Raw genomic sequence first — 24,141 nt, 5'->3', positions numbered from 1 at the left:
GTGTGTGTGTGTGTTTACGGAGCTGTCTGTTCATGTGTCTGTTTATCCGCCTGTCTCTTTGTGTGATTGTGAGTGCATGTGTGTGTGTGTGTGTGTGTGTGTGTATGGGTGTTTGTGTGTGTGCAGGATCTCCCAGCAGGAGCAGCCAAAGTGCGTTCCTCTAATGTCATCCTGTGGCCGTCCTCCAGCTAAAAGCCAGCGGCTTGCTCTCCTCTACACTCCTCCCCCAATGTCACCTTTCCTCTCTCCACGTTTTACTTTCTCCTCCTCTAAACGCCTCCTCCTCCTCCTCCTCCTCTCTCTCTTCCTCACTCCCTTACTGTCTCTCTCTCCCTCACTGTTTGTCATTTTTCATCATCTGTCCGTGTTTGCTAATCTCCGTCCTTTCTCTGCTCTCCGTCTCAATTCATCATCTCTACTTGGGTCTTGGTCCTGAAGGTTACTGAATCGCTGATAGAGAGAAGACGAGGAATAGACGATCATAAAGACTGACAGGGAGGGAGGGGGGGGGTTATCCTCCTAGCCATCTCTCTTTTCCCCTCTGTCTTTCTTCCTCTGTGTTTCATTCTCCATCTCTGCATCTCTGCATCTCTCTCTCTCTCTCTCTCTCTCTCTTTCGCTTTTTCTTTCCTTTACTTTGCCCCCTCTCTGTTCCTCCTCTCCTGATCTCTGCCCCCCTCCATCTGGTTCTTCCTGTCATTTCTACCCTGACGCCGCTGACCTCTCCCTCCCTCTCCTCCTCCTGCTGATCCCTGCATACTGACAGCTGTCAATTTCAGACAGACGGACACACTTCACAGAAACAGCATGTGAAGTGTGTGCGCTTGTCTGGTTGTGCTTAATATGATGTGACGCCTGTTAGCGCGACCCACGGAGGAGGTCAACACTTAACCCTGTGTTTGCTTGTTTACAGTTTGATTTGTGCATATTAAATACGGCCAGATCACCTTGCTCTGTCGTGCTTCAGCACAAATGATTGCAAAGCTGCACGCACACATCCACACACACACACAGCTCACTACGTTAGGCTGTTAGACTATTCTATCTTTACGCACATAAGGTCACATTCAGAGCTCCTGTATGCCTCGCTACACAGGCCGGCTGCATTAGGCCCAGGAATCATGGCAAAGCGGCCTGCCTGTCTCTATCTGAAATTCTAATCACCACTCGCAGACATTACTATTCAGTCTGTGTTCTCGCTGGCTGCCTGCACAACGGCTAAGCTTTGCACTAAAGTTTTGGTTAAACCGTGAAGGCCAAAGCCCATTTCATAACACCCACAGTTGTATTACACATTGATAAACACAATCTGTCTGTTACTTTCTGCCCCCAATCTGCCGTTTCCTTCCCTTCCTCCTGCCCGTCGGCCTCCCTTCACCTTGGCCTCCACCGGTCCCCGCTCCAAACTTCAAAACAATGGTGTTGTTTTTTTCCACATTCACAGCTTTTCAGCGGATTCATTCCCATTGTCACAACTTATTTATGCATTACACATCTTTTCTTAATAATCTCTCCTCTCATCTTTCAATTTTCCCTCCTTTGCCGCCCTCCGTATCTGCATCCTTTTCTTCTGCCACGCTTAAAGCGTTTCACCTCTCCACTATCTCAGTGCCTGGGCACACTTCCCCCATTCGACTCAATTCTTATCTTCCCTTCTATATTCCTTCATCTCTTCTTTTCCTATCCTTTTTCTCTATCTTTCTGCCCAGCTACCTCTCACATCCTCCCTCTCTCTGCCCTCTATCCCCTCTCTCTCTCTCCGTCCTCCAGCCCCCCCAGCTGAAATTAAACCCCGTTGGCGTGAGCCTGGCCTGACTACGTCTCCCACCGAGGCTCAGCCACATGGACCCAAGAAACAGACCTTGAAAAACAAGATAAAGTACATCAAAACTGCAATGGGTTCACCGCTCCGTGGGCAGTGTATATTTTTGGATACCATTTCACATTTTTACACTCTCTCCGCCCTGCTCCACCCAGTCTGTCTGTGTTTCTCTCTCTCCGTCTGTTTTGCTCCGTCTCTCTTTGCCTTCCCTTCCTTCTCAGACAGACATTGTCGCAGTCTTGACAGTGAGGCGAGTCTGCAGTGATTAACATTGATTAAAGTGGCTAACGAGTCTTCTTTTCGTTCTGTTGGTGTGAGGCTGTGTGTGTGGTTGTGGGGTGTGAGAGTGTGCCTTTAAAGTATGTGAGTCTGTAAGTCTGTTTTTTCGTGTTCCGAACGTGTCCATAAAAGCTGTCACTCATCTGTGCTAGGTGTGTGAGAAAAGAAAAGCCCAGCTGTGAGTACTTAGCAGTTGAGGTGTCTGTGTGTTGAATGGGATTGTACAGAGGCAAATATGCATATTCATTTGTGTGTGTGTGCATTTGTGTGGTTGTTTTTATACAGTATACAGCGCACATGAAACACACTCACTAATTCAGCTGGCTGTCTAGCAGAGAGTCTTGTCCTTTGTTTTTCTGCCACATGTACTATTTCACCCACAGATTAGCACAGCAAGAACCAAAAACTCTCACGAATAAATTAAATGTGTCATGTTTAATCTTTTGAAAATATGTGTATTTTTCCATCCATGTGTGCACTCAGATAATATTTTAAATTTACATTAATGTCTGGTTTAGATGATACCTGTGGATTTAATGCACTGAGTAAAGGCAGTTATTATTATTATTTGACAGTATTGAGCTAAACAAGGGTGAATATTCAGTCACCAGGTAGCCAGAAACACAACTTCAAACAATAGCCAATATTGCTCTGATAATATGTAGCTGTTATGTTTACAGAAAGTTACACTGCCCCCAAGTGGACACAAAAAATTACTTACAGCAGGTTTATGGATGTGCACCAATCAAATATTTATCACAGTATGGCAAATGCATAAAAAAATTTAAATGATACAATCACGTATAAAATATGTTTTTCACTTTCAATAGCAGCCTGCTCATAATTATAACAATACAGTCACATCACAATACGTTTCCACTGGAGGCAGATAAACCATAATATTGAAATTTTGCCCAGCCCAATTGTTGGCTGCATGAAAACATGCCCAAATGACTTTTTTTTAAAAAAGGTGGTATAGTCTGTGGAGGTTTAAACAAAAGCAGGGAATTTGCATGTCAGTATGACCCAGGTGTGACTGAGCATGTTGATTTAGTGTTGTATGGTACCTGAGCACAGTAGCTGGAGCAGTAACCCTCCTGGCTGAGGCAGTGTTGGCTGAGTGAGCCTTTGAGGCGCACAGATTCACATCCGACATGGCTGCCTGAGCCATAAGAACAACTCCATGAATTATGAAAGGGCACAAGCCCATCGCTGGGCTGCTCTGAGAGGGGAAGAGATGGAGGGAGCGATCACTACACATTGTAGATAGATAGAAAGATTGTGTAGTGTGAAGCAAAGTGGAAAAAATAAAGGAGTGAAAGAGGCACTGGCACAGTAAGGGAGGGAGATAAAGCATGCATGTCTAGTGGAGTGAGAGGATGTTTGTTTTGGAGTGAGAAGGAAAGTGTGTGCTTATCCCTGTGTACATTTTTGTCTGTCTTTGTATGTCAGTAAGATTGACGCTGCGTCGTTCCCAAATCTAACCAGCTGCGTAACTGTGCTATTGGATTTGTGCTCATCACTGGGCCCACAAAGACAGCATTTTCACACAGACATAACATGCACCACACAGGCTTTGTTCCAGCCTCTTCAAACAGTTTTCACTGCAGAGGTGTGACAGCACGCCAGGCGGGGATCTGCTGCCCACCATTTCAAAACCTCAACAGAAAACAGGAGAGACCGAGACAGGGGGATTTTTTTTGCACCAATTATCTAATGTGTGATCTTGGGGCCTGGCTGCCTGTGATGTGCAGCCTCTGGTTTATTCTGTCTTTTAATCTTTCTAGTAATCTTTTCACCACTGCTGAGCCGGTGTCACAGCAGTGAACTCCAAGACAAGGCAATTCCATTAGGAGATGGCATGAGGCGGCATTCATTAATGGCCCCAGCCAGATGCTGCGCCGCATATCGAAAGGAGGCATGAGGGCAGTTAAATTTGATTTGATTCCTCCGGATAATGCATTGCGCCTCATCACAAGTTGTTCCAGAAAGGGGTTTTCCATATTCAGGAGGCATTGTGGCTACTGAGAGAACAGGTGGATTTCCTTTAGTATCATTGTGTGATGTGACAACCCTCCCATCCCTTGCCAACCCTCACTCCGTTCCAGGTCTGTCTCCGTGAAGCCTCACCTGATCCTGCTCAGTATTCAAAGCTCTCAAGTGTCCACTAAATCTTCTCTCAATCTATTGGACGTGTTCTAACCGAGAACATGTGACATTTCAGCCACTTACACCAAATCCTCCAAGTTTCCTTCTGGCTTCACTGTCTGCATGCATTTCGAAACAGCAGCTGTTGTGTTATAAATTGTCCTGAAGAGGTAAACACGCTGAAAGATGCCTCACATCTCCAAGGATGTCACACATCGAATGCTTTCAGAACGCTGCTCCCTTTATCTCCTCAGTTACATAAGTGCCTATATGTACCAGCAACCTTCACAATCCAGCCTTGGGAGACGGAGAGTGATGGAAGCGAGGGGAAAGATAGAGCGGGAGGCAAGGAAAGTATTAAAGAAAACACAAAAGACAGAGGAGATGGGAAGAAAGAACAATAAGAGCAGAGGAACTGCACAGGTGACGCAGAGGAGATAGAGAGGAACGGAGGGGAGCGAGAAAACGTGGGCTGCGGCCAGTCAATTATTCAGAAGAGAAAGGTCTGTCGTACCTTGGGAGCTGCTACTAACATGCCTGCCTGGCATCACCTGCTAATGGGCCACATATTGGCATGCTACCTGAGCAGACTCTCCTCAACCCCGTAGTAGCTCTCCCTCTCCTCCTATACTGGCTCTTATCAGCGCTCTCTGAAGGAACGTGTAAATAATTACTCCATGACCACTCTGCTGTGCGAGCTGGAGGGTTGTTTGCACAAAGAAAAGAGGATATATTTTAAAAGGGCGATGGGTTATTTTGAGAAAATGGGTGAATTATTTATGGTGGCCTGCTCGGAAGTGTTTGTGCATTTGTGCTTCTGTATGTTCGGTGTACCTGGGGATATCACAAGCTGGCAATGACGTAATGTAAGGGTGTTTATTTGCTAAACGCAGTGTGTAAGTTAGTTGTGTTTCACGTCAGTCATCAGGGAGCGCGCCCATTTCGCTTTGACGTTTCTTTTATAGTTTTAAAAGTGCATGAGCGTGTGTGTTTGTGTGAGTTTGGTTTCTTTAGGGGGACTGCGTACCTACATGAAACCCTGCAGTTGCCATGGCTCGGAGATGAAAGACCAGATTATTCTACTTGGCATCCATTAGGCTGGCGCTGCCTGAATATCGTCCAGTCTAAATCTGACCCAGAACTACTTTCCTTCATCTGTCTTTCTTCTTCTTTTCCACCTCTTCCCCTCTCCCTCTCTCCTGTCTTTGTTCTCTTTCCTCTCTTTCATTCTCGCTGAGAGAGGGATATGTGTGCCAGCCCAGAGTAGGGGCTTAAAGACTGAGGTTTTTGAAAGTGAACACCCTACTGTGGTTGACTTCCTGTGAGAGCAGCCGAGCTCCTCACGCACTGATCTTCAAAGCTTGCATACCGCACTTTATAAAGATAATAGAAGTGGTTGATTGTTCCATTGCTCTTGAGCCTCTCTGTGGATTTACTTTTTTGTCATATTTTCACTTATATCATCTCATACTTTCAGGTAGTTTTGTGTTCAGTTTTACGTGCACACTGGTTCAGATGTGTAATTTGTCAGTTTTTTTTTCTTTAGATGTATGAATACCAATCTGATGTGTGAACCTGTGAACCCTCTGCTCTGTCAGTGGCCAGACAGTTGGAGATGGGCAAGATAACCACTTTGTTTTTTGGACATGGCCGCAGCGGGCTAGCGGGAGCTGCCTGGCACCCTCGCTGAGGGTGTGCACTGTGGAGAATTCATCTTGATGAGAGCTTCTTTTGTGTGTCACAGCTCTTCTGCTATCTCACTTTCTGTCTCCCTGCCTGTCTGTCTGACTCTATATCTCTCTAAGGCCAGCACCCTTTACAGTGAAGCGACACTACACTAAAAACCAAATACAAATTGGTATGTTCTCACTGGGAATATGTCTAGTTTGTGACAAAAAAGCCCCTGCACCGGACATTGATTTCCCACAATGTATCTACACCTCTGGTCTTTGGGTAGATGGATCATTTCCAGGTGAAATTATATTGATCGTTCAATGCACGGCTACAGTGTTATTTCAGCTACCCTAAGAATGTATTATGCCAGACTCATATCAAGATGTGTGAAGCCAAGCAAGCTGTGTCCTTGACTAAGGTTGTGGTAATGTTTTTAGACATTTTAAATGTTCACTTTTTCAGTTTTGTGCTATTTCATTGTCTCATTTGCACATGATTTGTCATTTTTGAAATTTAGACTTGTTTTTAAACTGTTTTCCACTCCACACTCTATAATGCAAAAGGCACCATATGTGTGTGAGGCCCATTAGGTGAGGGTACGTAACAGATGTTGAACAAACAGAATATAAATACAGAATGTGTCAAATATGGTGTTGGAATTACATTTCTCTTCTGTTTTGAAAGAAATATATATACATTTTTGATCACTGCTTTGCCAAAGTGTTTTAGTCAGAGGAAAGGCAATCATTTTGGAACAATACCAAATCGTTGTGAATGATTTCACATTCAGCAGCCTTTTCCTGAACTAATATCTTTCTGTCCTCACAACCTTTGCTTTTGTCCACACGAGAGCTCAAATGATTCTGTCAGACAAACATGCCGAGCCAGTATAGGTGGGGGTAAAGTGTACGTCAACGATAAATACCAGAGAAGAACATTCTGAGCATAGTGAGCTTAAATTATTTAAATAAAATGATCCAAAACAATAGTTTCAGGAGGACTTTAAACCAGTGAATCTGAAGTGATGCACCACGGCTAAGTTAAGTTTTAAACTTATCATAAGACCTATCAGGGCTAACTGCACATAAACAAACCAATAGTCAGTCAGTTGTTGTTTAAGGCGCATGCTCATGACACAAAGCACTAAGGGCATCTACTAAGTGAGGTGGTGATGTTTCATTTAACATGTCTTCATGGAAACAGAGAAACTAGACTCTAAACTTAGGAGGCTTTCTAGAAAACAACATTTTTCTGACTTAAAACACCATTTTAATGTGGACAAGAGGCCAAAGTCCAGAGGAATTTTTTTTTTTCCCCAAAATATCCATATATGTGAAGATAGGCCTGAGAACAGGTCAAATTCAGTCTTGTTTGGAGTACACTGCTCCCTAGCCTGAACACCTACATAAAAACACATATGCACACACACACAGAAAATCGCTTTTCACAAGGTTGGTACGGTCGATTATCGATGTATGAATGTGGGCTCTTTGCAGGAGAACGGGCTGTGTTGGATGAAGGAGAGAGGAGAATGAGTTCTGCTTTTCATGATCTGACGACATCATTCTGCAAAGCGGATGAATGGTGAACGAGAGGCAGGAGGAGGTTGGGGGTGAGACGGCAAATGAGAAGTCAGCTTGCAAAAAAAAAAAAAAAAATAGAGAGCAGATGTGGGCGATCGAGCCTTTAGTGCTGATGTGCAATTAGGGCCTCACCTTGAGAGAGATGGCCCCTTGTTATCACGGCTTGTCGCAGGATATAATCACGCCGCAAACTCAGTGGGATGGATGACTTTTCAAGATGGGCCATGACCGCCGTCTGACATCACCTTGTCATACCTCTCAAGGTTCACTATCTTCTGTCATTACTAGAGAAGGGGTTCCCAGTATCTTTTTCCATTTCACCATTTGATTGTCTTTTATTTTGTTCATCCATCCTGTTCTTAAAACTTGACAACATGACCGGGTTATTACAGAGACTCTAGCTCTGATATTTTATCCACTCAAAATCCCAGTTGCATTAAACTAAACCATGGTCAGAAAAATAGGGAGTTTATTGCTGGATTTGACTGTTAACTAAAGTGTAAGCCATATTTCTGCAAATACCAAATGGTCCTTGGAAAAAAATACACCAATTGGCCTCTGTTACATTTATTTTATGCAAATAGTCTTGTTGAAGGAGGGCCACAGCTTAATATTCAACTGCATCATCTATATTTCTGTTTGATATTTAAACTTCCTCTGTGGATGTCTAGAAAGTAAAGAGCAGCTTAAGCCACATAGATTAATCAATGAAATGCATGCCTGTTCATATTTCCTCTGAAAGAGCTGCCAGCAACCCATGTCGCAGTGCAAGTGATTTAGTCATTTTAGTCGGAGATTGGAGCTGTGGAAACACTATTATGTTCATCATGATCGTATTTAGTTTCCCTCACTGCCACAATTCTAATAAGGATGCCCGTTGAGCCAACTAGCAAACACCAAGTGCCCTTTGTGTCAGGCAAATGTCTCCCAGCCTTATGAATTCATGCAAATACATTTAAAAACTTTGCATATGTATAGAAGTTACAAGGTCAACCAATAGGGGCTTTTCACGTATTTCCTAGTTTTGTTTTAAAGGCTTGAAAATGTTTTAGAAGAAAAAAGCATACGTAAATAATTAGTCAATAAATAATAAAATAAACTATAAATAATCTAATTTAAATGTCATTTCTGAAGATTTGTCATTGTAAATTGAATATATTGGAACAACGAAAGCGACTCCCCTTGGGCTGTGTGAATAGTGATTGGGAATTCTCAATATTTTCAAATGTAAAGTCTGATAAAAAAAAAAAAAAGAACAAATGAATCACTTGAATCCCTCTGCATCATCTCCTTCAGCTGCTCAGACTGTAACTCAAAGGCTGCTGCCAGAAATTCTGTGTATTCATGTGCCACTGCATGGGCCTCCCATAGCTGCATTTGCCTCAGTTAAGTCGGCTAATACTTTACATATCTGAACGGGACCCTTCAGGCCCCCCCACCCATTTCACTAAAGGCACGCCTGGAGCGAGGCTGCGGGAGAAGGAGACACCAAGCAACTGAACTGCAGGGTAGAATAGCGAGTCCTTTAACTGAAAGATCCATGTCTCGGCCCCTGTGTCGGCAAGAATCAGCCCCACAAGCTGCCAGATGCTGCTCTTTAGCTGAGGCTGCACTGTGACCTCCCACTGAAGGGAAAGCTAAGAGATTTTCCTTACAGGAGATCAATGAAATATCACTTAAAAGCTAGAATCCGTAACTTTCTGCATGGTCAATCTATAGTAGAAATTGAACATTAAATGTTGCATCAATGAATTTGTTTCACCTCATTGTTGTTGGCATGTAGTTTAAATGTCATGACCAGGCAACATCAACACAAATGTATTAATTACTTCAAGCGATTTATTCATTTGAAAAGCTTTGGCGTTTCAGCATTTCTCAGTAGAGAGTGACTCCAAGCACAGTGAAAAAAATCTGTTTTAAAGCCTCAGGCTCCACTTAGTGTCAGATGTAGTTTGGTTTACATAGAAATGAAGCTGCTGTGAACACTCTGACATCAGTCAGGGAACAGAGAGGCTGACCTGCAATTGGTTCAGATTGATAAACTGCTTTTAAATTGATTGGCTTGAAAAAGTAATTGCAGTCAAGGTGTCCTTGACTGTCCTCCTGCTGTTTTTTTCTTCAGCAGACCCACAGTATACACTGTAGGTGATGATGGACATTACAGATTTACAGGATACCGGTGTGGATGTCTGAAAATGATAAAAAATTTTATTGCGAAGCTTCCTTGAATTAATTAAAGGCCAGAGAAGAAATGTGGCAGAGCTTTGCGAATGAGGGAAGCAAAGGTGGATGGACAGGGAATAAGCCGTGGGGAGGTTTATACTGAAATGGGTAAATATGAAAAGGTAATGTTCTTCCATTTCTCTGAGGCCAGAGTGGACAGAGGTGGTAGAGGAAACTGGTGGATGACTCCCAGTGGTCTAATAGTGATAGAAGAGTTGCAGCGTTTGCCTCTTCCCACAGACTGGCTCAGCACTTGTTTCCCCCTCAATCCTCCATTTTGGATCGAAACGTTGTAAACCGGGCCGTTAATTGTGGCATCAACTCAATCAGTGACGACTCACAGGAGATATCGTGTTTGTGTGAGTGCGTACGCTTGCATGAATGTCTGATGGTTGTCTGTGCTGTTTGTGAGCGTGTGCGTACACGACTAATGAGTTTTGGTGCTGAGGTACAGAGAAAAACAGCCGAGCCTAGCTTGTCCCTGCCAGGGGACTCGATCGGAGGAGTCTTGTCGGTGGTAAACAGACGATTGGCGAATGGCATTTAAGTCGCACCATTTCGCGCATCGGTAACTTATCCTCCTGATAAGGCTGATAATGATTACCCCAGAGAGTGTGTTTTTAAGGTCATCAATGACGACGCCATGCTGACCTCATCTTTATTGAGAGAAGCTTCTACAACTCTGAAAAAACACAGCTAGACAGTGACACTGTAGCAAGTAAAGGATTTTACATAATTACTTTAATCGAAAAGTTTAATGAACCAATTTTTCATGGCAGCCATCTTGAAGAGCAGTAATGACAAACAATGCAGACATGGAAAAACAACTTTGTACTGTTAATTAGACATAGATTAATTACTGTCGGTGTAGAGAGTGTGATAGTCTGTGCAACGACAAAAGCACTTAGACAAAAGTCGATTCTTTAAATTGAATCGTACTGATTTCATGGTGCTACTTTTGACACAGAGAGACTCTGCTCATAACTGCTTTGTGGATGTAAAAGCACTAAAAATGAGCTAGAGAACATTTCTTTGGCTATCTTTGCAAGAAAACTCAAGTAGTAAATGTTGGCCAAGTAAAGTATGGGCAGTAATAAAAGCACTTTGCTTTAAAACAGTTATTTGGCTTTGCCATTTTCTTTTTCTAGCTTGCACCCATGATGTTATTCCATAAAAGTGAGTCTCTACCAGTTATGTGATATGCGCTTTTGGAAGGACAATAATGTTGTAATTTCATATTTTTTATAGTGCGTATGAGCATTAATACCTATGAAGCTGAAAGTGTTTTTTGGGGGGGGTTTTGGCCACAGTCAGAAACTATTATTTTCTACTTAAAGGTTGGACTGCGTTTGTCAAAAGTAACAACTTCCAGCTGTTTTTAATGGATTTCTGAAAACAGTTGGAGCCTCTGGCAGTAATGTAGGGCGAACCTGCAGCAGAACAAACAGCACTAACTTCAGACTGTGAAGAATACCTCGGTGGGTTTAGACTTTTCATATCCATTCATGTCAAAAGAAAAAAAACAAACAAAAACAGTTACACTGATATTACTTTCCTTGAAAGCCAGCAGTCGCTCGTGCTTCTGCTCTCATGTTGATGCTATCTGGCAAAATTATTAAATAGAAGAATGACAGAGGACATGGATTTTCTTTTAGCTCTAAGCTCAGTGGAGCAGAACAGAAAATGATTGGCACCACTCATGTATGAAGTGTGTGTGTGGGGGGGATATTTCCTGATAATGTGTCATTTTTCTCTTAATTTCGTTGCTGACAAACAATTCTTTATGATGTTTGCCTGTTTTATTTCTCACAACTGGAATTATAGGTTTTCTGTTGCTGCTTCTGCTCTGTATGTGTCCGCTGTATGTTTTTAGTGTCTTTAGCTGTAGCGTTACCTCACCGTTGTTATTTATTGATACCAGCCGTATTCTCCAAAGACTCCTTTTAGCGCAGATGTGAAAGGCGCAGTGGTGCTATCTTTGTCTCTGTCTCTCTCTCTCTCTCTCTCTCTGCCTCCTTTTTCTGTCTTTCCCTCTCTCTCTCTCTCTCTCTCTCTCTCCCTCTCTCTCCGCTATCTGCCTCCCCTGGCAGTGTTCACCAGTCTGTGCAGCCTTTACTAACTAGCTGCATACTCCCACTCATAGGAAAATGATGATGAGACAGCAAAACCACCACAGAGACAATGCACAGTGGAAAGAGAGGAGGAGAGTTTTAGAGCGGCTGCAGGAAAAGAGAGATGAGGAGAGAATGAGAGCCATCAGTCTTTTTATGCACTTTTACCACATATATGTTCATCCCCAGGGAGCACTATGTCTCTGTCTAGGCCTCTGCCTGCCTTTCTGTGCCTTTCTCTTTGTTGTCATCATTCAATGCATTTTCCTCCCGCAACCATCCCCCTCCTCCCCCAACCGTAAGTTATTAAATCTCCTCTCACCCCCATCTTCTGTTTCCCTTCTCCTCTCCTCCCTCCATTCCTCTTTGCCCTGCAACCTTTCTGTCTTATGCCACTAAGTGGACTGCTTATATAACAGCATACACCTAGAGGGACTCCTCTCGCCCAGCCAGCCTGTTCTTCTCACTCCGCTCTTTTAGTCTCCTGTATTTTTTTTCTTTCTGCACCACCTTACCTTCTTCATCCAGTCATTTTTCCTCCTCCTCCTCCTCCTTTCTTTTCACGCCTCCTCTATTGCTGACTTTACGTTCAGAACAAATGGTTCTCCTGCTGCGTAGCTGCGTCTAGTGAGGTGAAGTGATAATCAAAACAGTAAACAGTAAAGTAACAGTGTCGCACGTACTTCTAGTACTGAAATGATTAATCGAACAGCAGGAAATTAACCAACAACAATTTTTTGGTAAACATTGTACAACAAATGTACTCAAATGTACTGAGGATTTGCCTCTTTTTTTAGTTTTACCTCACTGTAAATTGAGTATATTTGGAGTTTGGACTGCAGATTTGACCGGGTCTAAGAGATTAGAACGGTCATTTTTCATTACTTCCTGTCATTTTATAGACCAATGATCAGAGTCATCCCCAGCTTGTACGCATAAGCCACATGGATGCACTAAATAAGTCACCACTGTCCATCTCACTAGCCTCTCATGTGCATCTATTTTTCTCTCTCCAGCCAGTAAATCTGAAAACAATCAAAACAAATGCATTGCTGGTTTGTTAGTTGTGTTTGCTACAGTAGTACCCAGCAGCCTTTTATCCGTGAACACCAGTGAGTGCTCAAACACGGAGACACACTCTTCCTCTTGCGTCTTTGCAGCCAGCTCCTCTCGCACACCACCGTCCTCTCACCTATTTCTCAATGACTGCATCACTCTCCGACTTTTTACACGCCCATTGCATCTAGGATTCTCCTCATCGCATGCTTTCATATTCAACACACTCTCTTTCTCCCACTTTCATCTTAGGTCTATCTGCTTACCATTCTCTCTATCCCACACCCATTGTACCTCTTTATCTGTCTCTACCCCCCCCCCACCCCATCTCAACCGCCCCCCACTCCTCCACCACCAACCCCCCTCTCTAAATATAGTCGCTTTGAAGCATAGCTGTGTTGTCTCTTCGCGCAACACTGCAAGACAAAAGTCTGTCATCTCACATCTGAGCATCGGGGATAGAGAGCACAGATAAGATTGATAGCCCAAAAAGAAACACTGGTTAAGAGAATTGATATTCATCTGCCTCAGCATGTGTGCAAATGAAAAGCGAAGGTGGAGATGAAAAGGATGGGAGTGGAGGAGAGGAAGATGGCGAGACAGACAGAAAGAGCAAGAGAGGGAGAGAGGTGCTATGACATTTCTGATCCACATTTTGTAATTGAGTGATAATCTCTCTGGAGGCCTGACCTAGTAATGTATGCACACGTGTGCATGTTTGTGCGAGCGTGTCCACGCTGTGTGTCTGTGTGTGTGTGTGTGTGTGTGTGTGTGTGTGTGAAATGTGAGGGATGGTTGTGAGTGTGTGTGTGCTCTTTTGTATGTGTGTAACAGAAGATTCGTATGAAAAAAGAGACAATCAGGATGGGGAAAGAAATACTTAATAAAACATAATGCAGCACAATATCTCCACCTAGTGGTGTAAATGAGTCATTACAGTTTCTAGCTGGTGCGGGTTGCACGTCACTGCAGCCAAGGACAATTCCCATCTCATCAGCTCACCTGCAGGAGCCCCTCTAATGACTTCTACTTTGTCTAATTACAGGTTGCAATTTACATAATATGTATACTTAGTATTATAAACAGCAAAGATCACAGCGTGGCAGCTGAATGCGAAATCATATCACATCATCATCTCCGTTGTTCATTGTCAAGTCTTACATCAGCTGAAGGGTTATTGCACAGTCATGTACATCACACACACACACACACACAGGCAGACACACTCAACCTTAGAGTGCCCTTCCTTACCTGCTAACAGCCAGCTCGTCCATCAGCGGCGGCTGATGGGGGAGCTTGGTCCATCATATGTACTTCGTGCAGGCCGGTTCCCTTGTGGTCAGTGCATACATCGCCACTGACAAGATCTCCCTCTGCCTCGATGACCCGGCCTGTAGCTGGCTCAGTGGGGAAAGGCAGGAGTGCAGATTATCATTCCCAGCAGTGTCCTCTTCCACAAGGCATGTAGTGAGAAACGTGTGTTTTAATATGCAGAAAGGCGGAGAAAAGTGTTATAGTTTCTCTCCTGAAGATAAGAGACTGTTAATGTACGCTGAGGGCAAAAATCTATAGCTCTGTAGCTTCTGTGCTGCTTTTATGTCACGTATAGCGCTGAAAAGATGAATTCATCAATTAGTCAACTGGCAGAAAAGTGATTGATAATGATTATGATGTTCATTTAATCATTTAAGCAATTTATTACGTAAAAATGTTCCTTGTTTGTCTCACATGTGAATATTAGCTATTTTTCCTCTGTTTTATGTCAGTGTGAATTAAATATCTTTGGGTTTCTGATCACTTTTGGTTCTGGAAACCTGTGATGGGCATTTGTCACTATTTTCTGATGTTTTATGGGTTGAAGAATCAATTGATTAATTGTAAAGGAAATGAAGACTTTAAAAATACTTCTGCGGTTTAACAAATATACTTATTTGCTTTCTTGCCAAGAGTCAAATGAGAGAATGCTCACTCTTATACACTTCTTACCATAAAGACTGGGAACAGGGTGACACAGCTACCCTGGCTCTGTCCAAAGGTACAAAAATTCACCTAACAGCACCTCCAAAGCTCAATAGTTAACATGTTATACCCTGATTGTTTGTAAAGTGTATAGAGGACACATTGCATTTGTATGGGAGTTACATGCGGGGCTATTTCTCGGCTGGGTGAAGTGATTTTCCTGAATCTGGTTGCCTGGCAACCTCACACTGATGACAAGGCTCCAAATGTCAAACTATTCCTTTAACAGATAATGAAAACAATTACTTATCTGCAGCCCGAGTTACTCATCCACATCTCTGTCTGTCTTTCCTTCTTTCTTTATTCCACTTCTCTTCCTCTGTCTGCCTGTCTCTTTAATCCAGGTTAAGAAGGGAGGGTTACACCGTGCAGGTCAGCGTCAACGACTACCTGGACATCTACTGCCCGCACTATAACACCACCCAGAGGGGGACACTAGAGCGCACCGTGGCTGAGCAGTACATCCTCTACATGGTCAGCTACCCTGGCTACCGCACCTGCAACCCCCAGCTGGGCTTCAAGCGCTGGGAGTGCAACCGACCTCACGCGCCTCACGCCCCCATCAAGTTCTCTGAAAAGTTCCAGCGTTACAGCGCCTTCTCACTGGGCTACGAGTTCAACGTGGGCCAGGAGTATTACTATATCTGTGAGTCAGGCCAACAAACACCAGTGCTAGTTTACTGTGATGGACAGAAAAAGCCTGAGGATGCTGCACATCCAGTATTTTAATATCTTCTGTTCAGCCGCTGTCACCCACGTGTATTGATGGTGTGTGGGTGTTGCTAATAGTTTCTGGAAGTTCATCTGAGGACGATTGCTCAGTCGCAGCGCTGCGGTTTGTGCAGCTGATTGTTGAGGGTGTTGTGGCCTGCAGAGGGCACAAGGTTGACGTGTGTGTGTGTGTGTTTGCTCTCTGTTTTAGCCACACCCACCCACCACCACGGCCACAGCTGCCTGAGACTGAGGGTCTACGTCTGCTGCTCCACCGGTGAGACCCAACAACTCCACCTTACCTCCCCAGCTCTCTCCCACTCATTTATACCATTTCCTCTCCTTCTGTGCTGTTTCAAATCTCCACTTTCCTCTTCCCTCCTATATCTTCATATCTTCCAAACACACAAACACACAGAGACAAAGAGGCGGAGAGGAACAGACAGAAAGAGAGAAAAACTAAGATCTGACAGTCTTGTCTCAGAGAAAGGCTTTTCTGCTGCGTGCTGTCTTGGCCAGGTTTTGATGATGGCGTCTTCTCCCTCGAAGCAGCGCTTTGAGAGTGATGGCTTAATGTATTTCTGTGTCTCAGTCCTATTACAGTATCTCTCTCTGTGCATGACATGCTCTCGTGAAGCCATACAAAAGATGTAAAAAGAAAGAAACTGTTTCAGCTGCAAGATCCAGCCCTCCCTCTCCCTCTGCCTCTCCCTCTCTGTCGCTCTCCATCCCTCTCTCCCCCAGCTCTCTTGACCATCTCTCCCCCAACCTCCTCGCTCTCCCTCACTGTCCATCTCGACTCCTCTCTCCCTGGCTCTCTGATGCCTGCTGTTCTGTATGGTGTGTGTGTTATTTTTACCCTGGTAGCCTGCTCTCTCCCCTGCAGGCCTTTGATCAGGGAGCCCAGTGCTGAAAGCCTCCCCCTCTCCTCTAACCTTGTCAGCACTAATACATCCCACACTCAGGCCAGTGTCAGCCCCTGTGTACACATCACCTTAACACCCACCCCCACCCCCACACCCCCCATCCCAGTGTCACGGCTAATCTATTGATGTGTCTACCACGCCTCCATTTGCTTCTGTGTGTGTGTCTGCAACAGTGTGTGTGTTTGAGGTGTAGGAGTTTGAGCATGTGTGTATGTGCGCGTCTGGACAAGGTTGAATGTCAGCCGTAAATTTTTTTGGATGCGTGTTAGAGTTATTGGAGCATTTAGTCAGTTTACAATCCACAACCTTTACTCAGCAAGGTCAGTTTAACAGCTTGCTATCAAAAAGCTGCCCCCACACCGTTTTCATTTTCTCTGCGTGCCTCCCACCGTAACGCCTATAAGGCTTAAAGATAAGAAACAATCTTGGCATATTCTGTACATCTGTGAATTGATTGTTACCAGCTTTGATGGAAATTCTCTGCAAGTGCTATTTCATCCTCTTAACTGTGCATCAGAATCACAGGCTCGCACGTAAACACACATATTTAGTTAAACAAAGCAGAGAATACACAAAGACGTATACAGATGCACAAATCAGCAAACCCACACATCATTCGCTGATAATTTGGCAACACAGACTGAATGTAATTCTGCGTCTAGACAAACAGTAAACGATTTCTGTCCACTGGTTCCAAATGCTTTTAATCATCACACGGAAGTCTGAATTCACAGACCAGGATTTCTTCATGCTTTTCCAGTGACAGAAGCACACAAACTGTCCCATGTTTCGATAAATCTGCGCACAATTTAGTGAGTCTTTCTCTGTCTCTGCTCTCACGCTCTCCTCCCTCCCTCCATCTTTGTTTCTCTACTCTGTTTTTTTTACTTCCCTGTGTTCTGTCTCTCACTCTATCTCTCTCTCTGTGTATATGTGTTGTATTTTTCAGTCTCCCAGGCAGATGATGACTCAAGTCAGACTTCTCCCGACTACACAGTCAGGCCAAACATCAAAATACACAACATTGGTGAGTGACTGCAGAAAATGAACAGCAGCCAATTGCCAGATGCTGGTCAATATTTGTCTGTGGCTGCAGAGCTTGATTTGTGTATCAATCATAGTGCAAAGGAACAGAACCATTTGTTAGTTGTTTTTTTTTACTTTTATGGTTGGCAAAGGAAAATCCAAGGGCCATAGCTGGTTGATGAGTAAAACTTTTATTTTCTGGTCTTGAGAGTTTACCATTATGCATTCTTTATACTGTATTTACAGGCAACTGTGTAAGAAAGCAAATATGTTTGGAAACAAAAGAATCCACTGACCCAGCAGCAAACCCCATGGCATCTATCATATTAAAGGATAATTCCAGTTTATTACAGCTTGGGTTTTTTCTTCATAGTTTTGGCCGTCATTTCCATCGGCTATCGTAATATTATAATCACCAAAGGAACATGGAAGCACAGAGCCAATGCAAAACAGTATTGGCCCCAATACTATTGTGAGGTAGACAAGCGCTAAAACTAAGTGCATGAGTATACTGTACATACTGTACAGTTATGTTCATAGTGTAAATATTTATTTATTCTCATTACAATATATATTTATTTACTATTGCTTATTTTTCTATACTGTTGCTTATTTTATTTCTTTTCTCTCTATTACTGCTTATCTCTGTTGCTGCTGTAATATGTAAATTTCCCCCTATGGGGGATCACTAAAGTCTATCTTATCTTATCTTATCTTATTGGATCAATGCCATACTCAACATGGCAGATGTGGAAACAAAAAGGTGGTTTGGTAATGATTTTACAATTCGCCTTTCGCTTTTCTCTTCAAAACTAGTCCAGCTAACGTGGGGGTTAGTTTAAACCCTGTATCTAACCGCTTGCATTACCCCATCACACTTATTTTTTAGCTGAATCGTCAAGTTTCCAGATTTCAGCTAATAACTTGAGGTGAGTACTATATTGATAAGAATGATGGTCAAAGTTATGAAAATAAGACTTAAGTACCATTAAACCAGAATCATCCTTTAATGATTTTACAACTGTACATGCAATCAAGAGACTTTAGCTTCTACATTGTACCACACACACACACACACACACACACACACACACACACACACACACACAGGTAAAACCTTCCCTTTTCTTCAGTAGAAAATCCACAAGGTCAGTAGAGGTCTTGTAAGGAATGAAAGGTCCATGTTTACCGAAGGAGAAAGCATGTCAGCGAGCGAGTCAATTGTGCAGCTGAGTGGTTACATAAACCCTTTATTTTTCTCTCTCTTCCTCCATTCCCATCTCGAACAAAAGCCTCTTGCCGGGAATCATTTAGTATGCTTGTTTCTGGGAGCTGTGGGCAGTCTGTGACGAGGGCTAAGAGAGTGTGACCTGCCTGAGATGGAAACTGAGACCGGCAGAGACAGAGCGAAAAGAGCTCTTGAGCCATCAGCTAGGAGTACCTTTGGAGAGAGAGAGAGAAGGCAAGAGAGAGAGAGAGAGAGAGAGAGAGAGCACAGAGAGAGACAGAGGAGGGAAGGGGGAGGCTGGAAAGAGGGAGAGACAAAGTCAGAGAGGTAGAAAGACAGGAGGGAGGCACTGAAAGAGAAATGCGGCAAGAGAATGCCTGACAGAAAGGGACAGATAAGGCAGAGAGAGGGAGAAGCAGGCAGAAAAAGAGATAAAACCAGAGTGGGGGCAGAGACGGGGGGTGAGGAGAGAAGGGGCAGAGGAAGAAAGAAAAACTCGGTGGTGGGCGAATTGCTCAGCAGTAACTCAGGCTTGAGCTTACGTAGAATTTATTATAAAAAAAAGCACACACTGGCAGAGAATCATAAAAAATCATAGCCTCTAGCGTTGTGATGCATTTTGCTGAATACATTTGGAAGAATAACAAAATCAGGATGCACAGATTTATCCACACACACACACACACACACACACTCTCACACACTTAAAAACAACCCATAGCCCTGATGGCCCTGCTGACCGCTGGACACCCACTCTCTGACTCACCCTCAGGACCAGACCAGCCCACAGACTCGCTTAGCATCAACAAAGCTCTTCCTCTCTCTCCACATACTGTGTGTTTGGATTCGCTCTCATCCTCGCTACTTTATTATTAGCTTCACGTCTACGTCAGATTTTCCTTATTTAACAGGGCGTTTTAAGGATAATTCTGGTCTATTACAATTCGTGTCTTTTATTTTTTAGTAATTCACTCTATGGCTAGTAATAAGATTGTTCTCCCCAAGTTAATTGCTGTAATCTTGGAAGCACGGTGAAATTGCTAAAGTTATTGCTACAAATGAGTCTTGCCACTTGCTGCTTGAATTGATCATAACTTTATAGTTTCCTGCAGCAAAGGTCAGTATATTGTGTGGCATACTCACCTATAACCACTTTCCTCCTATATTGAGTCTCTGCAGCAATAGCAGAGGGCTGAATCATAAATTAAGTGGTGGACCAGAAAATGTAACCACAGACAGATAATTTCAAGCTGGATCAATAGGCACTGGCACCCTTGATTCTTCTGTTCTGAGTTTGCATGTTATGTGCAGATTTTCTCAAAATCACTCACACAGTAATAGTAGTGCTGCACCCAGCAAAGCAAAGACCTCAACTAGTGTGTGCAGTCTGTACGCTCAGTACCAAGAAGAACTGAAACCTACAAAGGAGCCACCTTCATTGCTAATAGCAGCTTCAGTAGAAACTTAACAAGCATGAAGCGTCCGAGTGTGATAATCAGACTGAAGTGACATTTGTTTTCACCTCATTCATTCAGGCTCACATTGTGTTCATGCTGGTCATTTTCTTGTTATCATTGTATCATTGTTGTCATTCTGTTGTTTTTTTGGTCTAACCAGTCCGTGACGACTGATGTATACGTTCCGCTGAAGACATTTTCATTTGACACAGCGATTAATTACATTTGCAGCTTAAAGAGTCGTTCATTCAAAAATAAACCACTGCCTCAATCTCATCCACACTTGTTGCCATTTTTCTGCCCTTTTTATGCCTCGGTGCCAGCAATAGTCGTGACTAGACGCGTCATGCTTTCGGATTGTGCATTCGTCCATCTGTCCCAGTCTCGTGCTTTGCAATCTCAGGAAGTCCTTCAGGGAATTTCTTCTTGCACAAACGACCACATGGACTCTCTGAGGTCACTGTGGCCTCACGAAGCACGTTTTTGGACATAAGTCCAGAACACGTATACTAGTTATGACAAACTTTCACACAAATGTCAAACAGGATAAAATAATGCGGTAATGGCATTTTATGTCCAAAATGTCAAAGGTCAGCTTCACTGTGACATCATAATGGTCTCAAAACACTTTTCTGACAACATAGCTCACGAACAAACTAATCACTGATCTTGGGTCTGGACAGACGTGGACGTAAACTGCGACTTGACTGGTTGGTGGAGGCGTACAATCACAATAATTCTAGTTCATAGATGTAGCCAGGTAGCTATGAAGGATGGTGGCATTAGGCCATTGATCTACATGTATTAATTGACAGTTGAATGCCCTCCACACTACTACACTGCCACTAACCTGCAGAGCTGTAACCATACATGATGGATCCATTGCTGCATGTTATTTACGCATCACTGCGAGCCTGCTGAGGTGTAGTCGGAACGAGGATTTATCAGACCAGACAACCTTTTTCCATCCAGTCTAGAGCTGATGTTTCTTTTCTCACTGGAAATGCCTCAGGCAGTTTACCGTGGACAGGAGAGCTACCTCGTCTGTTGTTACACCCCATACAGACAAGACTGCACTGCATTGTGGGCTCAGAAATTGATTGCTGTATCCCACAATTGTACCGTGATGTTAGGTGTCATACTGTAGACCTTTGATGACTTGTTATGGCCCAAGGCACCCAAAGTCCTCCACATTTATCTTCCAAGGGCGGTCTCCGTAAATAGCAAGGGTTCTGAAGAGGTATATATTGCGCAGACAGCGGCACCCACAAACAAGTCTGTGAAATCACATAGAATGGTTGAAATGAAATGTATTGTAGCATTGGAGTTGTGGCTTCACTTGTTTATGTAAAGGTAACAGAAGACTCACTTCTTCTGGTCACTGAACGTAAAATTTACTTCAGGAGACTCTGATGAAACGTTTTAGAAAGACAAACAGGATGGTGTGAAGGCCCTGCTGTGACCTCTGGGCCCTACCGTAGGCAGTGTAAGCTTATATTCCCCCTCCTGCTCTGCCTTGACTCTTTTCTGTGTGAGTTCACCCTGGTGCACTGCCGTGTGAATGTCAGTGTTGTGTGTCATCGCCACAGACAGATGCCTTGTGTTCCGTAAGAACAACTCTGACGTGGGCAAGCGTCACAAACATCCAGGACAAACCAGAGCGGTTGGATGTTTTGCTGTCAGACCGAGACAGAAAAAACAAAATTCTGTACATTCATTGAACTTGTTGTCTCTGTCTGTTATCTCTTAGCGTTTATCTTGGCTTTACTCATAGCCGATAATTGCCTGCATTATGTTTAGCAGACTCCAGACAAGGCTTTAACATCACAGTTCCTCAATTTGATGCATTTTCTGTTGAAACCCAGTTTGATTTGATGGATATGTCTGCTAGAACTTTTACACTCAGGGACATTATGATAACAACATAATACAGTTAAAATAAATGGGGTTTTTGTACATTTTTTTTGGGCACAATTTGTCAAATAGATATGTCCTTTCTTGTATCAAAACAAGTAATTTTTCATCTTTCCAGTGTGATTTTCAGCTGCCCAAATAATTTTAAAATAATATATTGTAACATCTCAAGGCTTTAAACTCCTCCATCACCTCTACCCTTCACCTACACCATTCTTTTATGTCTGAAGTAGGCTAATGTGGCTGAAAGAAATTGCAGCTTATTTCTGCACTTAGATTTCTTGATTAAAAAAAAGGTTTTCTAACATCTCAATCCAGCTACCCCAGGCCGTCCTTAAGCTTGTGATGGATGTGTAAGCAACAGATCTCTGTTTGGTTCCTTTTGCTTTATTTTGGCATGTAATAACCCTCTAGATATAATGGGAAGCACTATGTCGAGACAGAGCATAATGACTCAGTGTAATCCACTTTTTACCTAATATTACAGAACGTGTTCTCCCAGCTCTTTCTCCATCTTTTCCCTCCAGCTAATGTTCTGTTTTGTCTAATCAATGGCAAGGCCATAGTAATTTGGTTTGATTGAAATCCCTCTAGGATAAAAACATCATTAGTGTGAAAAGAGGAATACGTGAAAAAAAAACAGATCAGAAACAAAAGTGTATTTAATTTTCCATCCCATGGGGGAAATGGCCATATGTAGCAGTGCTGATGATAATTGGTGGTTTGTTGATAATTGCATCATGTCTTTTTCTCTGCATATGTTAAAGCACAATTTGCATGCATCACACATCGGCCTCAGATTGATGAATTAATAATGTAGTAATGGTTCGTTTCCTTCTGTCTGGCAAACACACTATCTCTCTCTCTCGCGCTCTTTCGCACCCACATTCCTCGCTTTTCTCACTTTTCTCTCTTTTTTTTTTTCCTTCTGTGTCTTTCTCTCCAGATGAATTTAACCCTGAAGTTCCAAAACTGGAGAAAAGCGTCAGCGGCAGCAGCCCATCACGTGACCGCCTTCTTCTCACCGTGGCGATGCTGCTCGTGTCTGCCGTCCTTTTGTCCTAGCGACTGTCACTTTGAGTGACACTAAATGCATAGCTGGACCGCCTTGTCCAAAGGGCTTTGTATCCACAAAGTTGATGTAAAAGTTGGCAGAAACACAGAAGATAATCAAGTAGAGGTACAACAGAACCACAATCAAAAGGACACGGAAAAAAAACCTTAACTTAACTGGACTTAAAAAAGGAGAGGCCTTTTTGCTGTCATATTTATACTAGTGTGTTTTGACACTCCATGTGTTGTTGGACATCATTATCATATGAATACCACAACATTTCATGCAGGTGTGTTTGCCACAGCATGGAGACCACAACCACAACCAATACTCAGAATCAGCCTTCTGTGCTGCTGTCACTCTTGACACCCAACAGGCGAGTGAGAGAGAAGACTTGTAATGAGTTGGACGTAGACTACACACTCTTATTGTAGCATGGATATCAAATCACCTGAAGAACTTAAGCTGGACTGTCTTCAGCTGATGATGATGGTTTTTGTGAGCTTTGAAGAAGGTGGCGAACATGGACTTTGCAGTGGATTGTTAGGCCTTGGACCACGGACCAAGTATGCTGATGGATTAAGCTCAATTTAGATGTAGTAAAGAGCAAGCTGGATTTTAGAACGGTGCTGATCTTACCTGGGCTATACAGGATATTTCTATAAGCAGACAGTGATGAGAACTGCTGCCATTGTCCTGGACACAGGAATGTTTTCAAACAGGTGTGATGGAGCTGCTGGTAACAAGAGCTTAAGGTGTTCTTCAAGAAAAGGGAAAGACTTTTGGAGACCATTCGCAGGCCTTTCAAGATTCCATTTTTTCCAGACATCAAATATACCCCTGGCTTTGTGATAGGTACCCATGCAAAGCCTGTGTTTCTTAGATGATAGCGAGTGCCCTCTCAGAACTA

The 24,141-nt window shown here is 43.2% G+C and overlaps 1 protein-coding gene across 1 annotated transcript in view; it reads left to right on the top strand.

Annotated features, from left to right (window-relative positions):
* efna3a (ephrin-A3a) overlaps window positions 1–23,242 on the top strand; it is a 53,241-nt gene extending 29,999 nt beyond the window's left edge. Inside the window, exons 2-5 of the mRNA XM_070846949.1 lie at window positions 15,260–15,561; window positions 15,838–15,903; window positions 17,502–17,579; window positions 23,124–23,242. Coding sequence (XP_070703050.1) covers window positions 15,260–15,561; window positions 15,838–15,903; window positions 17,502–17,579; window positions 23,124–23,242 — 565 coding nt within the window. The remainder of the gene's footprint in view (window positions 1–15,259; window positions 15,562–15,837; window positions 15,904–17,501; window positions 17,580–23,123) is intronic.
* The last annotated feature ends 899 nt before the right edge of the window (window positions 23,243–24,141 follow it).

This window comes from Pempheris klunzingeri, chromosome 16 (assembly GCF_042242105.1).
Source record: "Pempheris klunzingeri isolate RE-2024b chromosome 16, fPemKlu1.hap1, whole genome shotgun sequence".
NCBI classification, from domain to species: domain Eukaryota; kingdom Metazoa; phylum Chordata; class Actinopteri; order Acropomatiformes; family Pempheridae; genus Pempheris; species Pempheris klunzingeri.
This window is presented reverse-complemented; position numbering and strand designations above follow the sequence as displayed.